The sequence below is a fragment of the Lampris incognitus genome, chromosome 5 (assembly GCF_029633865.1).
Source record: "Lampris incognitus isolate fLamInc1 chromosome 5, fLamInc1.hap2, whole genome shotgun sequence".
Classification (NCBI taxonomy): domain Eukaryota; kingdom Metazoa; phylum Chordata; class Actinopteri; order Lampriformes; family Lampridae; genus Lampris; species Lampris incognitus.
The window spans coordinates 27477956-27502787 of NC_079215.1; the positions used below are offsets into that span (position 1 = coordinate 27477956).

Here is a 24832-nt window from a genome sequence, read left to right on the forward strand (position 1 = left end):
GATAGTTATATCTTGTCAGGTAGTCTGTACTGAGCAACCTGCCTAAACTAGAGAATGCTTTTTCTTCAGTCAGTTGGCCTATTTGGCTTGTTATTTACCTAACCCTTACCATAACGCCTCTGTGCTCTCTATATGCAGCAAGTGTAATATAGACTCACTGAATAGGCCTGAAAAGCAGAAAAAATGTAGATGACTGTCTTGCATCCAGTTGTAGAAAGGGCTGAGCCTGCAGGGTGGAGAGTTTGTGGTGGAGGACAGACAGTGAGCCAATGATGAAGGAAAAGAACAGAACATCCATGTTTCTATTGCACCATGACTTGGATCCCTCCACGCTTACTCAGCAGAAGGATGAACTTTAGAAATGACACATGCTGTGGGTAGGGTTTTTAAAGATTACTGAAAGTGATGATGAGTGTTAAAACAGTAAAGTTTGTGGCATGGTCTACATGTTACGAATGTGTACGTTTCATCTTATCTTGCAGGTTGATTGGGTCTGATGTTTTCTGTGTCACTCTGCCTTTTCTCTGCTGTTGTATTTCTCTCTGCGATCTTTCCTCTTGCTCGCTGTCTCACTCACACACGGCCCAAACCGTTCCCATATAGAGGGTAGAGAGGGAGCACCCAGTTATCATGCAGTGCCTTAGTGAGGGCCACGCCACTGCTGCTTGGAATTTTCCGTATCACAATCTCTGTGTACCGTTTGGCCCTTGTGTGTGTGTGTGTGTGTGGGGGGGGGGGGGTGGCGGGTTAAAAGAGATGCGGAGGCGGAGAGAGCGAGATTTTTAGTGAATGCCGTTTCTAGTTTTCGAGGTTTTTTTCCCCCCCGTGTACCGTGGGAGAATGACCCATGAGGTAGAGGGATTTTTGGACCGGATCACTATGTCTCTCAATCTGGGACCAGCGCTGGTAATCTTTAGAAACAAATGCTAATCTTTCTTTGAACTATGGATATGGATAATCATTAATCTAATCTGGAAGAAAACGTACTCCAGGCTTTTGTCGGGGGGGGGGGGGGGTCGTTAGGCCATCAGGATTGTGGTTTACAATGCTACATACATGATCTCTCGTTTCTGGAACCTAGCATGTTCTTTATCGGAGTGAACTGGCATTAGTCAAAGCCCTAAAAGAAAGAAATGGTGAATGGCTGTAATGGCTCGCAGTAATGTCGGGACTGTGGTTATCTACCAATGAAGCAGAACAACTCTAGGTTATTGACAGGCAAAACACCTGAAAATAACAGGGCAACTCCTCTTGGAGTGGAGACGAATGCCATATTTGAACTTTGAGCCCAACAGAAAGCCTTCATTTTGTTTTATTTAGACTAATCTCAGTTTGCATTGTACATTTCTTACATTATTGTTTCAGAAAACAAATGCCTTGAAACATTAAGATGGATTAACTGGGCTGTTGTGTTTACCCCTATCTCAATAGGTATATGCAAAATATTTAAACTGCAATAGGAAACTGTTTGTTTTTAATGTTGAGTACTTTGTATGGATCCACTGGATAAAAGCTAGCATTAATAGATGCAGACAATATTGGCTAGGTGATAGAAACGAACACTGTCTGTTCCACGTCTTCGTCAGTTCGCACTCATCTATTGGAGTCATTGCTGAAACTACAATCCTGAAAATCGTCTTTCTTCTTCTGTTTTTGGACATGCTGACACCTGTGGTGATACTTGTATCTTCTTCATTGGTGTTTCAAAAGATCTGTTTGAAATGAAACGGTCGCTTCTACTCTTGTATCTATCTCCATCTCCGCCATGTAACAACAAAAACACGGTTGAACCTCTTTTGGCTATTGGTGTTGTTCTGCCATATCTGCTTGTTTGTCACAACGACTCAGTGTTTTCCTCAAAGTTGCCTTTACCTGCCTTACTCTGCTGCACTTTGCTACCCTGGGGAAGATGTAATATGTTATGCCGCCATATCATTACGCACAGCAAAGTCCTACCTGACAGTAGCCATGAAAATGAGCCACTATAATGAAATGCATATCAGTAGATTAGTTAATGCCTTTAGTACGCCAGGGATAGTTAAGTACAAAAAGGACATTTGTTTGCATGTAATTCTTAGGGATTGTAGTTTTTAAGGAGCGGTTCAGTATTTTTGAACCCAGACCTCATTAAAACATTTTCTTGGTATCGTTGAGAATCGCACAGATAAAAACTTCACAATGTAATGGACAAACATAATCCTCCCTTTTTGAAAATAGACTACTCATGGTACAGTCACAGTTTTTGCAGGCTGAAATGATCGCCCAATTTGACTTGAGTCGAAGCTCACTGAGAAGATTCAGCAAAGTGGTAAATTTCTCAATCCTGCAGAAATCGATGACTTTTTTTAGGTCTATGATTCTTAATTATGCCCAACAACATTTTAATGAGGTCAAGGTTTTAAGAAAAAAAATTGAACATATCCGTAAAGTATCATTGTTGGTGCTAAATTGAAAACTGAACAGTTTTCTCAAAAGATGACCCATTTTCTCATTCCCTTGTCTTCCAGAGCCTACTGCACTGTGAGGGGGTGAACAATCAAAGCTATATTTGTGAGACTGGGCACTGCTGTGGAGAATCCCAGTGCTGCAGCTACTACTATGAACTGTGGTGTAAGGACTCCTCACTTGTCTCTGTTTTCATCTTTGTCTCTTATTTCCCCCTACTCTCTGTTCTTTTTTTTTTTTTAACATAGAACATTTTAGGAAATTTGACTATCTGTTTTGCGATTAAAATTCAGCAACCACTTACATAGAAACAGGATGTTAAAGGACAGGGCTCAGTGAGCAATTACAGGGCGTATCATGGGAGGAAAAAAATCTAGGCATCTTAACTAAAACCAGGCAAAGTTTGCTAGATGTTTATAGCTACATGCTTTCTAGTCACAGCGTAGATAGGTAGTTAACAGATTGCCTTGGTGAAAAATTCAACTAAAAAGAGATGTTTGAAGGGGAAAATCTATGCTTTTTCTTCCGGGCAATTACTATTAACCTCCCCGATTTGCCTGTGTAATGTGGGAGCATTCAAGACGTCAAGACCCCATACCACGTAGATGATCTGATATGGTGGATCAATAAAATATGAGCCATGTAGAAAGATGATATACTGGTGCGTTGACCAACAAAACTCTTTGGATAGACTTCATAGAAGCAGGGACCGACCCCCTTTATTTTTCTTTCCATATTTTTCGGCTTGTGAATGAGTGAACAGACTAAAACTGAGTGGTTACTTACCCTTAAGATTAAGGTGTGTGCATATAGGTATTTTGTAAAATACGCGCTTAATCTTAAATATGGCTAAGGACAGAAAAAAACAGCTTTCATAGTTCATTTAATTGCTTGAGCTAAAAGTAGGCTGGTAGTTTTAGCCGGGTGAAATTTGAGCTTTTAGGGGGCTTAGCAAGCCTGCCTAAACAGACCTCCCTCAATGTCTGGATGATGGCTGCCACACACAGGGAGGTGTAGGGTTGAAGGGTGAAATACTTCATATCTCAATTAGAGCTTAGTTGAAAAACTCCCGTTTTATATGACACACTTTAAAAGTTGCTGCATGTTCAAGAGGCCTGGTGAAACCATTTTGACCTTTTACATTAACTTTTGCTAAAGTCCTCTAGCTCGCAGTCCTTGAAATGATGCTCTCTGCATTTCTCTGTGTTGATGTACTGGCAATGCGCTGATTTCACATACACGATAAACACAAGGAAACTTGTCTATGCAGACTCGTACAGTTCTCAGCTGCTGTTTAGGCTGGACTCAAGATAATAGAATTCCACAAATAATCCCCGAATGGACAATTAGGTCTACATGCTGTATGGTAAAGGACCAGAACGTTCCTAAACACCTCATCCTGGTGGTGGAAAGTTAATTTATTTTCTTCCTTTCTTTAAATCTTCCTTTAAATCTTAAATCCGAACTGTAATCAAACTGAATATAGCATGGGCAGAACTCGGCTCCAGTTGTTTGTGTATCAAATAGAGGACAAGTCAGCTTTTTTTTTTTCTTTTTTTTTTTAACTAGGTTTTCTGCTATTCTGAAATTCCATTGAGATTTTTCGGTTTGTTTGTTTGTGTTAAGGATTTCCATTCTCTAAGAGATGCAACTTCATCAAATTCAGTTTTTATAAACGTGAAAAACTTGGTTAGAAACCAGAGAAGTAAGTCTCGAGAGTGTGAGAGCCATGGTGCAAATTATGGGGCTGCTCCATGGGAACTAATTGACAAAGACTTGAAATTACATCAATCCTTGGTGGTAGAAATAAAGTGCTTAGGTTTCTTGGGGCTAGTTGAATTGACTTTATGCCAGAAACACCTCTGGTTGATTGGTCACACTGACAGAACCTAGTGGGCCAGTCATTAATCCTCTGTTTTCATATTGGTCCACTGCAAATTGTTTCCACAATGAGTAACTGTAAAAATAAATAAATAAATGAATAAAAAGTTGGCATGAATGAAACATTTAACCTTTTTAGAATGCTTGTAGTCGCAAATACTTTTGATTTTGATGTAAACTACTTGATTGTTCTCCAATTATCAAGACAAATGTTGGTAATTAATCATTAGAATCGCAGTATCTAGTGACATAATCCAGACTTCAGTTTGCCTGTAGTCATGGAGCCTTGAGCAGACATTTGAGTCTGGCATCTCGTCTTACCCAAGGGTTTTGGTTGGTGTGGGCCATCATCTTTATCCTGAGCTGCTGCTGTGTTTGTCACCATCGTCGCACCAAACACCGGCTGCAGCAGCAACAACGCCAACACGAGATCAACCTCATCGCTTACCGCGAGGCACACAACTACACATCAGTGCCCTTCTACTTCAGTAAGATCCCACCATAGCCGGGTGCACTAGGCTGCTGCATTATGATATCATTTGATTTTGCCATTGTCCCTGTATGTGGTTTTTGTAATGTGAAAGTCAACTTGGTTTCTAATGATAGCCGATGAGGTATGTAATTTAGCACAACATTAAAACGGTAGGGCCTTTAAACTAATGATCTGAAAAGTATTTGCTCAGAGGGACCCATGGTAACAAAGCCTCTGACAACAATTTGCACCTATTACTTGCATACCAGGTGCAGCCTTAGTTCAGAAGTGCAATTAACATTGTTGCAAACAGATTCCCCCATTTCTTTTCAGGAAAAGGGTGGGACTTAGGCTCGAAGATTTTTGTGATTCCTTACAAGCACCTTTGCCAAAAAGCAGTTTGACATTAGTAAGACAAACTGAGGGTGATATCATCAGTGGCAGGTAAAGCGGTTGAGCCTGCCTCAAAAGTATTCTTTTGTTAATGCTGAAAGTCATCTCTAGTAATATTTCAAAGTCAGAGCCTACCCTATTTACTTGCCCCAGATTTCAGAAACCGGCCAGCGTTGCCTACTTGGTGGCTTGCCAATGTTGCAACACCTCACAGTGCTGCTGAGGCCTGCAGCACAGAATTGACCTAGAAACAAATCTGTTTGAATAAATGTTGTGACATTTGTTTCCTGGCTTTTGTTGTGATTACCTACTGGTTTTGGCCTGGTGAGTTTGGTTAGGTCACAGAGGTGTCTTCAGCACCATGACAAAACAAAAGTTTAAATTCTTTAAATAGATTGAACATGTTTTCTCTAGTAAATATGATTTCTTGAGCAGTGGTACTATGTATGCCTTTTCAATGGATATATGTGTATATGCTTTATTTTTTACTGTCTTGTTTATGATCTTTCCTTTTTGTGAGTCTCTTCTTGTCTCCATTTTCAGGGTTTCTTCCAAACTACCTCCTGCCTGACTATGAGGAGGTAGTCAACAGACCCCCTACTCCGCCCCCTCCTTACAGTGCCTTACACACGGGTCCATCCTCAGCAGCTTCTAGCACCCTGACCACTGAGCAGCAGGAGGGCCACTGTTCAGCAATCCAGCCCACTCCAGTTCCCTCAGTTGCCGACACCTTGCATTCTAGACCCAGTCTGGAGGAGACGCATGGCCCCAGCACAAGTTTCAGGCCCAAGCCTGACAACAAACCCCTTTCAACTGCACAAGATTCAGGTATGATACTACTGCCGGATGTGCTCCAGGATGGGCTCACGGGGGAAAGGCCCAGCAGCCAGGAGAAAAGAGTTGGGGGGGACCCCTGCAAGGATCCCCTGTTGAAGGACCTCGGGGTGTCGGAGGGTTGCACTGAGGACAAAGAGCGGCTAATCAGTGGGAGGAGACGACGATTCACAGGGGACTCAGGGATTGAGGTGTGTGTGTGTGGCACACGTGGGAACAGCATTTGTAGTGGAGTAGGAGGAATAGGTCAGGAAGGCAAAGAGTTGAGGGAGCTGGAGAGCCTGCTGGGGCAAGAAGGGGGTGGGGAGGAGGCCGAGGAGGAGATGGAGGCCAGTGACTATTGCGAAAGCTGTGGACACCGTGCTCAGTTCAGCATGGACGAGGAGCAGGCACTAGCGGGGCTGGAGAGGAGGGTCACACGCCCATCAGGGGCCCCTCAACCAGCTCCCCAGACCAGCAGCACCACGCTCCACCCTCCGGTGTGTCTACTCCTCCACACCATTAATGAGCAGGAGGGGCCTTACCACGGGGGCAGCACTGAGCCTCAGGGCTGATACACAGTCAGGCTGAACACACCTTCACTTGGGAAGGAGGGAGAAAAAACATGAGACAGACATCCTGGAGAGGGAGTCAAACAGGCAAGTGTTTCAGGACTAAGTGTGTTTTTTTCTAGTGTGTACATCTCTTAATGAGTGTGTGCCTATGGGGGTGCCTGAGCTCATGCAGGTGTGGGTAATATGAGTTACAAGTGGAGTCACAGTTCAACATTAAGTTGAGAAAACGAAATCTCCAAGGGCCTTAAACTGGGTTTTTTGAGTTACATGTAGGCTGTACAGGCCCCTCAAGAGCCTGTGTCGAATGAGATTGCTCCCACTGCATACACATGGCAGCAGCACCACTCACTGAATGTGTGCCACCAGTTACAACTGTTTCCTGTGAGGAATGTGGTAAGATGATACACACAGCAGGAACATTGTAGATGTTTGTAATGTAGAATGACCATAGTGTGTTTATGCAATTTGAAACTGTGCAGGGTCACCAAGACTATGTGGGTTGTCTGATCTGACTCCTTTATCTAAAGTGCTTTTTCAGTCATTTCAGAACCACACATTGTTTTGTTAGTTCTTCTCATAAACTCTATTAGTAGAAGAGATACAAGTGCATTAACAAATCTTCATATGAAGCAATTCTTATTTTGCACAAAAGGTAATTAACTGTAAAATACAACGTCGAGCTTTAAGAAACCCAAACAGAAAAAATGCTACCACATCCAAACTTAGTCTTGATTTCCAATAAATTTTTTGTTTTAGTAATGACACTACATGACCATATATAGATAAGTCCATCTGGACCTCTGTAATTTGTCTATAATGACTTGAGATTATTGGAGATTCAGTGATTCAGCTGATCAGTCCTTATTTCTGACTAAAGTGAATGAATGTTTGCACAGTGTGCCTGTCAAAAGAATGTCTTGCGTGACTTAACAGGTCTTAAAGGTGTACAAAACCTTAAGAAAAAAATATTAAGGACTTAAGATCTGAGTCATACACCCTCAGAATCTATTGTAAGTTCACGTTTTTGTCAGAGATTTCTGTTAGCACCACTGTCACTAGCTGTTTGACAAGTGAGCACTAAGTGACCGTGGACACAAACACTCCCTTTTGGAGTTGTGTTGTAGCACATCTTCATCTTAATGTTGATGTTTCATGACATTCATGCATTTACAACGGCTTACTAGTGTGTCGCCACAGGTGCAACTTTAAAATGTGTCCCCTGCAGCCTGTATGCTAAGACCCACTTTAATGTTACAAATATTAACTAAGCTGTTATGAGTGTGCATTAAACAGTTAATGTGTCTTGAAACTTGCCATTATTAAGTTGTGAATGTGTTATGTAAAACCTCACAAATTATACCTACCATACATTTTGAAGTTTACTTTTAATGTATTTTCTTTGCTGTATTCCTACAATCTGAGAGGAGGAGGAAATTGTGAAGTTCATCCTTGTGACTTTTTGCCATGTCGTTGACATTCTGAACAGTACCTTTTTTTTTTTTTTTTTGGAACATCTTCAGACATGCCCTCACTGCTTTGTCTAGAAAGCACAAATATTTCACCCATTGTTCTCTCTGATTTATACCTTTTTTAAGTAAGGTAATAACGAATGTCAAAAGAAAAGGGTAACAAAAAAGGTAATCAACCAGCACTTACGTACATCACTACTAGATGCTTATTGTGTGTCATGTGGACTTCTGGGATTTGGCTGATTTGTGTTTTACTCGTCAAAGCCCGACTACATTCTGAAGTGCTTTAAATATTTATGCTTTTTGTAAGTGAAAAAAAAATTCTGTAATTGTGGTACATATAGTACAAAGACAAGCTATTTTTCATAACGGCAATCTTTTAACAGTTATTTGAATTTGATACAAGTTCTTTCATTAGGATAAACCCCCTTGAAATGAACCATTTCGTTTTCAAGGGATCCTACATTTTCTAAATGTTATGTTATACTGTTAAAAAGTTATAAAGTTAAAAGTTATAATGATGAAACCACTTTTATTTGCCAATTGTACACATTACTCTGACATGTTAATGAACCAAATAGTTTTTTTTTGTTAACGCATCACACGCAATCATTAGTTAATTGATATGGAAAGATCACTTTCTTATCCGTAATTTTCTATTAAAAGTGGATTTAGTTTGCTGAGACTTGAAGGTAAATTTGTGTGAAGGGTTTATTTCTGGTGCATTTGGAAAGAAAAATGTGGAAAACACAGGCATGTGGCCAAAGACGCGTTTTTGTTCATCGTTTTTGTTCATCAGGATGTGTAAAGTAATCGTGCACATAATCTTTGGATGTTCTGTTAATTAACCGTTTATTAGAGCAGCCAAGACGAACGTATGCTCAATAAACATGCCCATTTAAAGCTTTACAGACAGTTTTTGGTGTTATCATTCATAATGGTGACTGGTTGTGGTTGCAGTGTTTCAAGGCTCTGTGTTGTGGTGCAGATTACATGTATGGATGAAAGTGCAGCTCTGGAGAATAAAAGCATAATGTAAATAATGCGATGGGAGGGGAAAAACACATGCAGCATAACTGAACTTTAAACTACAATAAACATGTAAACTTTTTTTTTCTTCTTAAACTTGGGTTTGGTAAAAGCTGACCCAACAATATTAAACGCTTTGCGTTGATTGGAGGATAAGAGGGACAGGGGGCGCTGTTGAGCCGAAAAGAGAAATATGAAAACACAAAATAAGAGCCCCCCTACGACATTCTCTCGGAAACCACATGACCGACGACGGCTGATTCGTTGTCGGCAAGCAGCGTGGATAGGGTTCGATGCAAACGCAAAAGTCGATTTTTGTACAGTGGTGGCGACATCTATTGTTACGGTGGTCAACATAAAAGTAAAAGTATTGGTAATGGTCAATCTATAAGGCTTTAAGGCTGTCGTACAACGAATCGGATAGCCTCGTCTAGTCACGCGGTTTCCAAGAGAATGTCCATGGAGACCGGCACACTGTACACGGACTTTGCTCGCAGCCTTACTTGGAACAATGGCAGACGCAAAGTGGTAAGCTCAATCAAAGTGTTTCATATCGTGGCATATTTCTAAAGTAACGTTATTTTTTTCCACAAATCCTTGATATTTTGCATGATATGTAACGATATATCGTTGGATCATTTAAACGCACGATAGGCCAACTTCATTGCCCCCCCCCCCCAATGAAGCTAAAACAAGTGAGACTTTACGTTACATCCGTTGGCAGATTGAAAAGTATGCTTTTTAGTTCGTTTGCCTGACAATAGAATGTCCTGATGATGTCTTTTTGTTTTCAAGTGCCTGCACAAGTTCTGCTGATGCCACCATTCATGCTGATGTCAAGGTACATTTGATTTAAACGGGTCAGTACTTGCTCTCTCGCTCTCTCTGGGGTGAGTTCAAACAAATAACGTGGATATTTATTTAAACTTTACAGACAGTGTGCTTCACTGACTTTATCAGTTTCACCAAGCAACGGTGTGGCAGCCTGATAACAATGTTTACGCTATGTTGTCATGTATCAGAAATAAATTCACTCCACAGCTTAATTTGCTTTAACGTCTACAATAAATGATATTGATGACAAAGTGCTCTGTTGTATTTTGAGTAAAAATATGATCAAATGTGAAAATCTGCCGGTCTAAGTAGCATTTTCCCCCCTGTTTGTTCATGATCAGGATTACTATGGCAAGGTTCTCAAGAAAACCTCCGATTTGAAAAGCAATGCTTGTGTGACCCCGACTCTTCCCATCCCTGCCTTTATCCACCAGGCTCTGAAGAAGGTGCACCCTGAGGTCACAGCCAGGTTGGTAAGCTAACCGCATGCATATGAAGGGAAATTCAAGTATTTTTTAGCCTAAGCTCGATCTTATCACAAGGGGTAAAACCGAGCAATGGGTGGCAGAATCTTTTAAATGTCTTCAGTATGGAACAAGCTAGAATCAGCTGACTGCTGCAAAGTTATCCTTGAGAGCAATAGCGCTCGTCAAATAACACCAACTACTAGAGCTCTAGTTTTTTGGCCCTACCAGGCTCAGAATGTTATGAAAGGAGAGCCTTTGCAAGGATATCAATCACTGAATTATATCAATCCATTTCTAACCCAGAGCAGAAGTCTTGTTCTGTAATCCTGCCGGTAGTGAGGTGTTGCAGGTAGACAAAAGTGGAAGCATGAGAGAGTTCCAGAGAAGTGGAAAAGAAAATGCAAGCAAAAAAAAAGGTCTAGCACTGTGCTGACTGACTATACTGGGATTGTCTTTTCATAATGGAAGGTGTTTTCAGATTCCTCCATGTTAGGAGGGGTCTTTTTTAACCTATTGGTACCAAAAAAGAACTATATAGGATTGTTTTAGATGCTTTTCTACTCACATGCAAACTCACAGCATGGTGGGCATGACAGGGAAACACTGAAACAAACAAACAAAAACACAAAAGTTTTATAGTATTTTCTGTTTCCCGATCTTCCAGGTACTATGGCTGTGGGCTGGTTGTGCCAGAGAGCTTGGAGGGCTGCAGGATTTTGGACCTGGGTAGTGGAAGTGGGAGGGATTGCTTCATGCTAAGCCAGCTGGTGGGCGAGAGGGGTCATGTCACTGGTATTGACATGACTGAGGATCAGGTACCATTATATCATAGAATGCTAATCTAATAGACCTCACTAACTTCTTTCCTAATGTAGCTTGAATAGAATAGAACTTTATTTGTCATTGTACACATACAATGAAATTTGACAGTGTAGTTCTTATCAGTGCAAATATCAATATGAAAGGAATTAAATCTATTCACATGTGTGCTTCTAATCTATTTTTTCACTTGCACGCATCTCTTTTTAGTCGCAAATGCAAGTATAACTTTTGGTAAAAGAGCCTCTTGTTCGTACCGTCACCTCACAATGAGGGGGTTTGGGCAATCGGTCTAATTGGTTTAGGTGCACTTGTAAGCCAACATTGACAAAACTCGACCATTGTCAATGCTTTCTCATTGCGACATATAAATCAAATGGACCCATCATTAAATTTATTCAGCTGCAGGTAGCTGTGTTGTCCTGCCACTCTTACATCACTTGGTCCCAAAATCAGACAAGCACTTACAGATGATTTTTCCCCTATAGATAGTAGTAAACTGACAAAAATGGTATAGGGTTTAGTTACCATTTAAGAAAAACTGGAAGCCAACGGCGCCACCAGCTCAATTCTGTTGTTCTGTTCTGTTGTTAATGACCCCAACACGTTGTTGGTAGGGCTGAAGTGCATATTGAGGAACCAAGGGGCAAACATCTTGAATCGCTGCTGTGGGGCATTTTTTGAGGATTGCTGTTAGAAATCACAAGACTGGGAGCTGTCATGAGGAGATGTCTTTCTTTTGTGGTTTACATTTGAGGGAAACCAGATGAGTGTAGCGTGATTTGTACTTGAGTTTATGTCAGTTTTTAGGCAAAAAACAAAAACAAAACAGTTGTGTGTGAAAAACCCCTGATACACTGGACTACACTCTCCTTTTTGAGATAAGGCACGAGTGTGCAATTGAATCATCACCATCTTCTTCTTCTTCTTCTTGCTTGTTCCGTTTTTCAGGGGTCGCCATAGCAGATTTTATAGTTTCCATCGGTACCATGTCAAGTGCAAGTCCATGAATACTGGGATGGCATCCAGTGCTTTACCTGTGCCCCCATCCATAGGGTTAGTGGTTGTGTCAAGAACGGCATCCGATGTAAAATTTTGGCAAATCAGTATACGGACTGACAACACCATACTGGATCGGTCAAGTGTGCAATTGAATAACCAACCTTTAAAGGGTAGTGAAACATACTGTTTTTACACTAAAATAAACATGAAGCGGTTTGGTAGATAATGAGATAGATTAAGTGGAGTAAGAGTTTGGGCTGGTATAGTAGACTCACCTTTTAGATTTGCAGTACCCCGCTAGCTTGTTTCACTTCTTCTATGGAGGGGGACATTGACATGGGTTCTCACAACACTTTGGGTGCTTCCCAAAATCCTTCACTACTGCATCTCTCCTCACCAACACGGAGTGCCTTCTATTACACCAATAATGTCTCCTCCACTACCATCTCCTCTCCTCCATGACCCAGGAATACATGCCTACACTGCCATATTACCTGCTGTCCCTATACTGTAGAACAGGGGTGGGCAAACTACGGCTCGTGGGTTTAATCCGGCCCGTTGGGCATTTAAATGAATACTATAATTAATTTAAATCTCTGATATTCGCTATTTTTTTTCCTGCAATATGTTACGGTTGGTTCCACTAGATGGCGTGCTGCAAATACAACCAGCCTTTTCTAATGTAGAGGCCGAGAGTCACTCATCTCTTCACCTGACCTGACCTTCACTTTTGCCTCTTGCATTGCGCATCAGAGCATGTAGCAATCACCTACTTTCACAAAATTAGCGAAAAGTCGACAGCAAGTGCCGGGTTTTTAAGAAAGAGTGGACGGCAAAATATTTTTTTCACTGAAGTCCGATCAAAGGCAATTGGTCTGATTTGTCAAGAAAACATTGCAGTATTCAAGCAATACAATATCAGCCGACACTTTTCCACCAAGCATGCTAACTACACTATTAATTTGTCATCCCAAGAAAGGGCGAGTACAGCTTCGAGGTTAGCAGCAAATTTACAGGCTCAGCAAAATATTTTTTCCCCGACAGTCTACAACTCAGGAATCCAACACAAAAGCAAGTTATCTACTGGCATATTAATTAGTGAAAGCGAGCAAGCCTTTCTGTGAAGGGGAGTTTTTGAAGGACTGTATGATGGAGACAGCAAGTCTTCTGTGTCCAGAGAGCAAAAGCAAATTTGAAAACATAAGCTTATCGCACAGAACAGTGACTCGCTGTATAGAACCAATTGATGAAGACTTGGCTTGTGGGTTAATCAAGAAAGCAGAGTCTGTTAAGTTTTATTAGTTAGCACTGGATGGAAGTGGTGACATAAAGGACACTGCACACCTCTTAATTTTTGTCAGTTTTTTTTTTATTTTGAAATCACAGAGGATTTTTTATGAAAAGCACAACGACAGGATCGGATTTATATGACAGGGTGTCTGGTTGCGTTGAGAGGCTGAAGCTACCTTGGTGTAAATTGGCAAATGTGACCACAGATGGATCACCAAATTTAACAGGAAAAAACGACGGAGCATGAATGGATGCTGAAAAGAATCCAGGACAAGGTGAAAGAAGAGGATCCTGAGTTGGAGGTAATTTTCCTACATTGTATTATCCACCAGGAAACCCTGTGCAAGACTGTATTGCAGATCGATCACGTAGTGAAGTCAGTCCTAAAACTTGTGAACTTCATACGGGCGAGGGGACTTGGTCATCATCAATTCATTAAATTCCTTGAAGAAACTGATGCTGACCATCATGACTTACTTTAGCACTCCAGTGTCCGTTGGCTAAGTTTGGGGAAAGTGTGGCAGCTAGCTCAGAGGGGAGATCGGCTCGTTTTTGAAGTCAATGGGGAAAGCCGACGATTTTCCTGAGCTGAGTGATGCAGACCGGCTTTGCGATTTTGTGTTCGCTGTGGACATTTTGGCACATATGAACAAGCTGAACGTGAAGCTACAAGGGAAGGATGTATTTGTGCATGAACTGTATTCGAATGTGAAAGCTTTCAGAGCCAAGTTAACTTTGTTCTCAAGGCAAGTAATGAACAGATCATTTGCTAATTTCCCGACACTAGAACCGCTGGAAGAGGCGCATCAGCATGCAAAGAAATGCAGCAAATCATGAACGACCTGCACGGAGAATTCTGTCGTCGATTCTCTGATTTTGAAAAGATTTAGAAGTCGCTTCCGCTGGTGTCAGGTCCCCTGTCACTGGACTAAGAGACAGCACCACAGGAACTGCAGTTGGAGTTGATTGATCTCCAGTGCGACTCTGTCTTGAAGGAGAAGTTCAACGCCGTCTCAAACTGGATGAGTTTTATGCCTCACTGAACGAGACCAAGTTTCCAAACATCCGACAGATGGCACAGAAGATGCTGGTTTTATTTGGCTCTACCTATGTGTGTGAGCAAACGTTCAGTGTGATGAACATTAACAAAGCCTGTCAGAGCTCAGCTTACTGATGAACACTTGAGCTCTGTCCTGCGAATTGCCACAACAAAATTCACACCGGACTTGGATGCGCTCGCCAAAAAGGGTGACCAGCAACACTGTTCCCATTAAACCAAGCATTCGGGGGTGAATTTATTTTCATTACTTTTTGGGAAACAGATTTCACTTTCATGTAATTTATGCTAGTTAATTTTTCCCCCTCATCAGCTAGTATTAGTGGCCTGTCTTTCAATTTCTAAAACCCGGTGTGGCCCTTGAGCCAAAAAGTTTACCCACCCCTACTGTAGAAGATGAGAGAGGCCGTTATAAAGGGCGGGTCTATTATTGTTTTGTGTTTCTGAGGTTTTTGTATCGTTCTGTGGCTTTCCAGTAGTGTTCCCTATGTATTCAAATCTGAAAATTCAAATTTTGGTCCAAGTACATATGTTTTAACATCAAAATGCTATCTTCCCAAGCCCTTCTAAAAACTTTTTCTCATGTTTCCCTGACGTAGGTTTCTGTACTTCACTTTCATCACTCTCCATGCTTACACTGTCAGTGAAATTGTGTGTGTGTGTGTGTGTGTGTGTGTGTGTGTGTGTGTGTGTGTGTGTGTGTGTGTGTGTGTGTGTGTGTGTGTGTGTGTGTGTGTGTGTGTGTGTGTGTGTGTGTGTGTGTGTTGATGCATGCTCAGTAATCCAGGTAAGAAAATCAATGAAAGTTGAATCGGTTCATCTGGATACAACTTTTATTGACGTTTATTGACAGATCAATAAACGTCAATAAAAGCTGTATCCAGATGAACCAATTCAACTTTCATTGCGCGTGTGTGTGTGTGTGTGTGGGGGGGGGGGTTCGGGCATCTGCGCTAACTCACGTCACTGCTTTTTGCTAACGGCTGGGTGGGTGTTTCCATTTGAACAACCTGGAAAAGAGCGCTGATGGGATTGCCCTTTAAACCTTTTCTTTGGTCTCCTTCAGTGGAGGATACATGTGTTTATCATACGAATTGTGTTTGGTTGTGATTATGCCCAGAATCTCACATTATGTCAAAAATAAAAAACATAGCGATTGAAGCACTAGCTAGTTCATGTTTATATATATAAAATAATGTCATAATGTCATATTCCGGGCATATATATTTATATATATGTGTGTGTGTGTGTGTGTGTATATGTATATATATATGTATGTATATATATATATATATATATATGTATAATCCAGTGAGCCAAGTAAGTTCTTTGAGACAGTACAAGCCTGTTTCATGCCATAAGCAGTCATCAGCTGTCAATCATTGACAGCTGATTCAGTGATTTTTTTCTAGAATCTGCGAAATTTTTCTAGATTTTACAGCAGTCAATGATTGACAGCTGATATTGCTTATGGCATGAAAGAGACTTGTTCTGTCTCATAAAGAATTTACTTGACTCACTGAATTATTTTGATCCTTATTTGTTGAGCACTTTCCCTACCGTTGAGTGTTTCTTTAAACAAAGTTTTATATATATATATATATATATATATATATATACACTACCGTTCAAAAGTTTGGGATCACCCAAACAATTTTGTGTTTTCCATGAAAAGTCACACTTATTCACCACCATATGTTGTGAAATGAATAGAAAATAGAGTCAGGACATTGACAAGGTTAGAAATAATGATTTGTATTTGAAATAAGATTTTTTTTACATCAAACTTTGCTTTCGTCAAAGAATCCTCCATTTGCAGCAATTACAGCATTGCAGACCTTTGGCATTCTAGCTGTTAATTTGTTGAGGTAATCTGGAGAAATTGCACCCCACGCTTCCAGAAGCAGCTCCCACAAGTTGGATTGGTTGGATGGGCACTTCTTTGAGCAGATTGAGTTTCTGGAGCATCACATTTATGGGGTCAATTAAATGCTCAAAATGGCCAGAAAAAGAGAACTTTCATCTGAAACTCGACAGTCTATTCTTGTTCTTAGAAATGAAGGCTATTCCATGCGAGAAATTGCTAAGAAATTGAAGATTTCCTACACCGGTGTGTACTACTCCCTTCAGAGGACAGCACAAACAGGCTCTAACCAGAGTAGAAAAAGAAGTGGGAGGCCGCGTTGCACAACTGAGCAAGAAGATAAGTACATTAGAGTCTCTAGTTTGAGAAACAGACGCCTCACAGGTCCCCAACTGGCATCTTCATTAAATAGTACCTGTTAGAGCCTGTTTGTGCTGTCCTCTGAAGGGAGTAGTACACACCGGTGTAGGAAATCTTCAATTTCTTAGCAATTTCTCGCATGGAATAGCCTTCATTTCTAAGAACAAGAATAGACTGTCGAGTTTCAGATGAAAGTTCTCTTTTTCTGGCCATTTTGAGCGTTTAATTGACCCCACAAATGTGATGCTCCAGAAACTCAATCTGCTCAAAGAAGTGCCCATCCAACCAATCCAACTTGTGGGAGCTGCTTCTGGAAGCGTGGGGTGCAATTTCTCCAGATTACCTCAACAAATTAACAGCTAGAATGCCAAAGGTCTGCAATGCTGTAATTGCTGCAAATGGAGGATTCTTTAACGAAAGCAAAGTTTGATGTAAAAAAAATCTTATTTCAAATAAAAATCATTATTTCTAACCTTGTCAATGTCTTGACTCTATTTTCTATTCATTTCACAACATATGGTGGTGAATAAGTGTGACTTTTCATGGAAAACACGAAATTGTTTGGGTGATCCCAAACTTTTGAACGGTAGTGTATATATATGCCATAAACAATCATCAGCTGTCAATAAAACTACCTGAGGAAAGGACATATAATTTACTGCCTCGTCATGCATATCACGTGCACAGGCATGAGTCGTTCACATGGCAGTTGCAGTTGAGGGGGTCCGGTTGTGATGAAGGTGTCTGATTTGTTCATGATTCTTGTGTTGTGGGACAATATTATTTGTTGAATGTTAGGCATGCAGCTGTAACTAATTTTGATGGTGTTCCTATTGAATATCTTCCTCAGTTAATGGTCCGGGGTAAAGCACTCATCCAAAAGTTAAAAAAACTGCTTACTGATGTTTGTGGCCATGGTATCACTGTAGGGTGGGTTGTACCAGGTGATGTTTTGTTTTATGTTACGTTTCTTGATTTGCTGGCAGTTAGTGATTAATGGCGAGTCGTAGTTGAGCTTAAAATTGTAGCCGCTCTTTTGTAATGCATCTTGGTATGGGCGTGTAGCTTCATTGAAGATGGACTCATTAGATTATAATTTTGAGAGTCTTCTATTAATGCTTTCTGGGATGTTCTTCAAGATGGAGGGTGGGTGGTTGCTTTCTCTATGGACATACTGCAGCGTGTTGTTGGGCTTAATGTACAGCTTGTATGTGCTGTTCCCAAGGTCCACTGAGATGTCCAGAAAGTCAATTTGTTTTTTGTTTGCTTCAATAATGATTTTTAGCCCATTGTTTGAGAATATTTTGCAGATTTTTTTCTTAATTTGCTCGACATCGCTTGGTGTTTTGCTACAAATTGCTAGCCCATTAATAGCATCAACTGAAGAAGATATTCAATAGGAACACCATCAAAATTAGTTACAGCTGCATGACTAACATTCAACAAATAATATCGTCCCACAACACAAGAATCATGAACAAATCAATGACACCTGCATCACAACCGGACTCCCCCAACTGCAACTGCCATGTGAATGACTCATGCCCCCTCGAAGGAAAATGCCAAATGAAGGGCGTTATCTACCAAGCTACAGTGACGAGAGATGACGACGGCAAAATAGAGAAATACGTCGGTCTAACAGAGGAAACATTCAAAAAGAGGTTGAATGCACGTGTAGCTTTAGAAACAACCGTTTAAAGAATGCAACATCTTTAAGCCGTTATATTTGGTCACTGGCGGACAGAAACATTAATTATTCAACCACCTGGAAAAACCTCTCAAAAAACAAAGCATATTCAACCAGTAGTAAAATATGCAATCTATGTCTAACTGAAAAATAGTTTATCATTTGCAAAGCAGAAATGTCCACATTGAATAACAGGAATGAATTGGCCAGCAGTTGCAGACATAGATATAAGCACCTATTTTTGTAATTATAAATAAATCATGCCAATAGACAAAAACCAGCCCCCCCTCCCCCCATTGGACCGTTAGTGATCATGTCTTTTTGAATTTTTGAATGTTGCACCTCTTCCTTCCCCATTGGACATTGTGCACGTGATGTGTATGACAAGGCAGTAAATGGTATGTCCTTTCCTCGAGTAGTTTTACTGACAGCTGATGATTGCTTATGGCATGAAACAGGCTTGTACTGTCTCATAAAGAATTTACTTGACTCACTGGATTTTATATATATACGTATATATAATGTCTATATGTTTATATATTTATATGTGTATATATTTATATATATGTGTGTATATACACTACCGTTCAAAAGTTTGGGATCACATTGAAATGTCCATATTTTTGAAGGAAAAGCACTGTACTTTTCAATGAAGATAACTTTAAACTAGTCTTAACTTTAAAGAAATACACTCTATACATTGCTAATGTGGTAAATGACTATTCTAGCTGCAAATGTCTGGTTTTTGGTGCAATATCTACATAGGTGTATAGAGGCCCATTTCAAGCAACTATCACTCCAGTGTTCTAATGGTACAATGTGTCTGCTCATTGGCTCAGAAGGCTAATTGATGATTAGAAAACCCTTGTGCAATCATGTTCACACATCTGAAAACAGTTTAGCTCGTTACAGAAGCTACAAAACTGACCTTCCTTTGAGCAGATTGAGTTTCTGGAGCATCACATTTGTGGGGTCAATTAAACGCTCAAAATGGCCAGAAAAAGAGAACTTTCATCTGAAACTCGACAGTCTATTCTTGTTCTTAGAAATGAAGGCTATTCCATGTGAGAAATTGCTAAGAAATTGAAGATTTCCTACACCGGTGTGTACTACTCCCTTCAGAGGACAGCACAAACAGGCTCTAACCAGAGTAGAAAAAGAAGTGGGAGGCCGCGTTGCACAACTGAGCAAGAAGATAAGTACATTAGAGTCTCTAGTTTGAGAAACAGACGCCTCACAGGTCCCCAACTGGCATCTTCATTAAATAGTACCCGCAAAACACCAGTGTCAACATCTACAGTGAAGAGGCGGCTGCGGGATTCTGGGCTTCAGGGCAGAGTGGCAAAGAAAAAGCCATATCTGAGACTGACCAATAAAAGAAAAAGATTAAGATGGGCAAAAGAACACAGACATTGGACAGAGGAAGACTGGAAAAAAGTGTTGTGGACGGATGAATCCAAGTTTGAGGTGTTTGGATCACAAAGAAGAACGTTTGTGAGACGCAGAACAAATGAAAAGATGCTGGAAGAATGCCTGACGCCATCTGTTAAGCATGGTGGAGGTAATGTGATGGTCTGGGGTTGCTTTGGTGCTGGTAAGGTGGGAGATTTGTACAGGGTAAAAGGGATTCTGAATAAGGAAGGCTATCACTCCATTTTGCAACGCCATGCCATACCCAGTGGACAGCGCTTGATTGGAGCCAATTTCATCCTACAACAGGACAATGACCCTAAACACACCTCCAAATTGTGCAAGAACTATTTAGAGCAGAAGCAGGCAGCTGGTATTCTATCGGTAATGGAGTGGCCAGCGCAGTCACCAGATCTGAACCCCATTGAGCTGTTGTGGGAGCAGCTTGACCGTATGGTACGCAAGAAGTGCCCATCCAACCAATCCAACTTGTGGGAGCTGCTTCTGGAAGCGTGGGGTGCAATTTCTCCAGATTACCTCAACAAATTAACAGCTAGAATGCCAAAGGTCTGCAATGCTGTAATTGCTGCAAATGGAGGATTCTTTGACGAAAGCAAAGTTTGATGTAAGAAAAATCTTATTTCAAATACAAATCATTATTTCTAACCTTGTCAATGTCTTGACTCTATTTTCTATTCATTTCGCAACATATGGTGGTGAATAAGTGTGACTTTTCATGGAAAACACAAAATTGTTTGGGTGATCCCAAACTTTTGAACGGTAGTGTATATATATGTATATATGTATATATGTGTATATATGTGTATATATATATGTGTGTGTGTGTGTTAGTAATGTGTCATAACCTTACATAGGGTGTGACCTGTTAGGCTAAGACTTTAAACACCTGGTTGTCTGGATTAATACAGAAAGTACAGGAATACAACCGTCGATTCATGAAAAGATGTTCTGTTGAGGGTTGTTTCAAAATTGGTGCTTATGAAAAGGGAACTACTTTCACATAAACATGTGCTCTTTTCCAGCTTGAAGTGGCAAGGAAGTATGTCGACTACCACATGCAGGAGTTTTGCTACAAGAAACCCAATGTCAGTTTTGTCCAGGGCTACATTGAGGCCCTGTCAAAGGCTGGGCTTGAACCAAGTTCATTTGATATCATCATGTAAGATATTCTTAAAGTTTTTCCTAGATATATGTTTATCCAACTCTCCCTAATGTAAAAGTGCTGTGCAATTACAGAGATATTACTTGAGCATATTTTTATGAACTGTGTTGACATTTTTTTCCCACAGTTCCAACTGTGTGGTGAATCTCTCTCCAGACAAGAAACAAGTATTAACTGAGGCCTACCGTGTTCTCAAGGTATTGCATTGAACTGAGCCATTTCCCTATTTTTCACTTCCACATTTCTTTTCCAATCACGTCACAAACAAAGAGAAAAGGTAATACCTGGACAAAAAGGAATATAGTCTGTGCTCAGTAATGTTAACAGGTTTGCATAAAAATTCGGTGCCTGCCCTGTTCTGCCGTTGGTTATCAGGAAGGCGGTGAGCTGTACTTCAGTGATGTCTACAGTAGTGGAAGACTATCAGATGAAATTAAAAATCACAAAGTCCTGTGGGGTATGTCAGACTTCTGCCCTTCGATTATAAAATAAAGCTGTCAATAGAAATGTGAGACACCATGTCCAGCCAGCAAAGTGTTAAGCAGTGAGAATGTTCTTTATCTTGGTAGGTGAGTGCATCGGTGGAACGCTTTGGTGGGAGGATCTACTGCAAATAGCCGAGGAGGTGGGCTTCAGCCGACCACGCTTAGTCACAGCCAGTGTCATCACTGTGGATAACAAGGAACTGCAGGAAATTCTGGGTTTGTTATTGTTTTTGTTTTTTTCTAAACCCTATGAGCGTGACGTGACATAAATGGATTAATGGAATTATGCGTTATTGAATATCAGTGAACCATCACTTTATATCTTATAGTATTCCAGGTTGACTCATTTTGTGTATTTGTGAATATTTCTTGTATTCCACTGTTGTGATGCAGGAGACTTCAAGTTTGTCTCTGCAACATTTCGCTTGTTCAAGATCCGTAAAGATAATACCAAGGCTTGTCAAATCATATATAATGGAAACATCACCGGTGTAGAGGAGAGCTTCCACTTTGACTGTCAGTACACCTTTAAGGTCAGTTATTTCCACAACACAGCTGTGGATTGGAACACGGTCTTTAAATGCCATTTATACATGTGAATAAATTACTGCATGTGTGTCTGTGTGGGTGTTTGTCACAGGTGGATGAGGTAGTGGCCATTGATGGGGAGTTGGCAAGAATCCTGAGCCAATCCAGATTTGCCGAGGATTTCACGTTCCAACCACCCGGAGCTTCCTCTGATCTCTGTGGTGTCAAACTGAAGGTTGGCCTCATAATAATCCCCTTCAGTCGTGACTTACAGACGGGTGACAAATTAAAGGAAAAACCAATATAAAGTGTCTTAGTGAGGTGTTGGTCCACCATGAGCCTCCAGAACAGCTTCAGTGCTCCTTGTCATAGATCATACACGTCTCTGAACTCTACTGGAGGGATGGACACCATTCTTCCAAAAGATACTCCCTTATCTGGTGTTTTGATGATGGTTGTGGAGAGCACTGTCTAACACGCCAGTCCAAAATCTCCCATCGTGTTCAACTGGGTTGAGATGTGGTGACTGTGAAGGCCATAGCATATGATTTACATCATTTTCATCCTCATCAAACCATTCAGTGTCCCCTCGTGCCCTGTGGATGGAGGCATTGTCATGCTGGGAGAGACCACTCCCATCAGGATAGAGATATTTCACCATAGGATAAAGGTGATCACTCAGAATAACTTTGTATTGATTTGCAGTGACCCTTCCCTCTAAAGGGACAAGTGGACCCAAACCATGGCAGGAAAACGCCCCCCACAGAACAACAGAGCCCCCAGACCCCCTTACTGTATGGGTCAAGCACTCAGGGTTTTCCTTTCATTTGTCGCCCATCTGTAATTCATTGGAAATGCCTTCATTTGATTTTTTTTAAGCACTAGAGGTCAGTATGTTTTGTAGTGTCTGTCTCAAGTGTGTGACACACCCAGAGTCCTGTGGTCTTAAGTATGCATGTAGCAGCACAAGCGTATGCACAAAGATGTTCTCTCACACACACACACACACACACACACACATATACATTCTATATATACACACACACACATTCACACGCACAAGGTCAAGCAGCTGTCTTAGAGTCATAGCCAGACTGCGGAGTCATGCTGTGGAACCTTGAACAGGAAGAAAGTTCTCCCCTCAGCCAGTAGAATACCATCTTATCAGCTCATGTTGTCAGTCCATGCACACACATGCATCCATACACTCCAGTACATTTATAAATGTGCATCCTGTACTTTGTTTTATGGATGATAGTTATTGTCTGCAGTTACAAGATTTCCATTTTATTTTTGTAAAACAATGTAGAAAATGTGATTTATCCAAATGTACTACATTTAACTTTTGACCTTTGGACCATCTCTCTGAAGTTATTTATGCAACAACTAATGGTTGATAATGGTAATAAAGAGCCTTTGGTCTTGTCCGTACAGTGTGCATAAGCATAGTTCCTGTTAAACACTGATATAATGAACAACCTATGAGCCATATATAATGGTCATCAATTCAAAGTCTGAAGGCACACTATGTGTCCTGCTACATATTATGAACAAAACTGAACATGTTTAGTTATGGTACTCAAAAAAGTAGGAAGGTAGAGGTCACATCTGAAATAATTCATAAAGAAAGTGTGTGTGTGTGTGTGTGTGTGTGTGTATAAAATCTCTAGTTTGTTCAAGGAAGTTGTGTCTGGGGAATAGTAGAATTACCATTGAATCGTTTCATTAATCTAACTGGGTTTTGAGCTCATATTGAAGTGTATCTTTAATTGTTCTTACAGGCAAGCATTGTGAATCCTTTTGAACTCAGCAAGCAAATGGGGACTAAAAATCCAGGTTCAACCACTGGGGGCTGCTGCAGTACACAGTCAAGTGCATGCTGCAAATAACAAGAACTTGAGCAAGAAATGGCACAGAGAAATAGAGGCCCATTCATTCACATCATGCTCTGTATGCATAAGGATGACACGCATAATTTTATTTTACTTCACAGAGCTGAATCTGCCCTACAGTTTGTTTTGATACTGTGTTTCTTGTTCATTTCAAATTTAAGCATTAAAAGGGGGCCATACTCAGATAATCATGTGGATGGGGTCCCTGGGAGGTCTGGTGGTGGTTCTTAAGTGAGCAGTTGTCAATTAAAGTCACTCCGGCACTTAAGTAACACGAATTGCAGAAATAACCAGAGCATTTTATTCACATTTTTTGTAGTTTCAACGTGTCAAAATGATCCTCAGCAGAATTAAAACCAATAATTGTGACTTTTCCTTTCATGTATTTTTCATCTGCTTATAATTTTAGTAATATTAATGCTGATATCCGTTGCATCCACATCCCTCTTAGTGTCATCTTTGTCACATAGATGTATATGCTAAAACGCCTTTGATGAAATTGTATACTGATCTTGCTTGACCTCCTTTGTGCATAAATACTGTGCACACTGACAGTGTAAGATCTTTACTGTTTTAATAATGTCACTGTAGTGGGTGTAATAAAAAGTTGAAATCTCAGCTGACTTCCATATTTGAGCAAATTTTTTCATTGATAATGTATAAAACGTTATATTTTGGACAAGACTTGGATTTTTATTTTTATTATATTATTTATTTATTTTGGCATACAAACATATCTTTGCACCTTGCATCTGGGCGCGAATGAGGCAGATTATTATTAGTTTGATGTTGCCTGTTTTATTGAGGCGCACATTTGTGCCATGCACAGCAGAGCCACCCTATTGCCACTGACAATTAATCACCAGTACTAGGTGGA

The 24832-nt window shown here is 40.6% G+C and overlaps 2 protein-coding genes across 2 annotated transcripts; both read left to right on the plus strand.

Moving 5' to 3' along the window:
- Nucleotides 1-2224: 2224 nt before the first annotated feature.
- wbp1lb (WW domain binding protein 1-like b) lies at nucleotides 2225-6610 on the plus strand. The gene is made up of 4 exons (XM_056280453.1): nucleotides 2225-2308; nucleotides 2508-2610; nucleotides 4653-4814; nucleotides 5735-6610. The coding sequence occupies exons 1-4, from the start codon at nucleotides 2225-2227 to the stop codon at nucleotides 6577-6579; spliced, it is 1194 nt and encodes a 397-aa protein (XP_056136428.1). The 3' UTR covers nucleotides 6580-6610.
- Nucleotides 6611-9552: 2942 nt separating this feature from the next.
- Nucleotides 9553-24570, plus strand: as3mt (arsenite methyltransferase). The gene is made up of 11 exons (XM_056280692.1): nucleotides 9553-9605; nucleotides 9873-9918; nucleotides 10253-10380; nucleotides 11043-11193; nucleotides 20911-21047; nucleotides 21178-21247; nucleotides 21426-21507; nucleotides 21620-21751; nucleotides 21929-22068; nucleotides 22176-22298; nucleotides 23845-24570. The coding sequence occupies exons 1-11, from the start codon at nucleotides 9589-9591 to the stop codon at nucleotides 23950-23952; spliced, it is 1134 nt and encodes a 377-aa protein (XP_056136667.1). The 5' UTR covers nucleotides 9553-9588; the 3' UTR covers nucleotides 23953-24570.
- The last annotated feature ends 262 nt before the right edge of the window (nucleotides 24571-24832 follow it).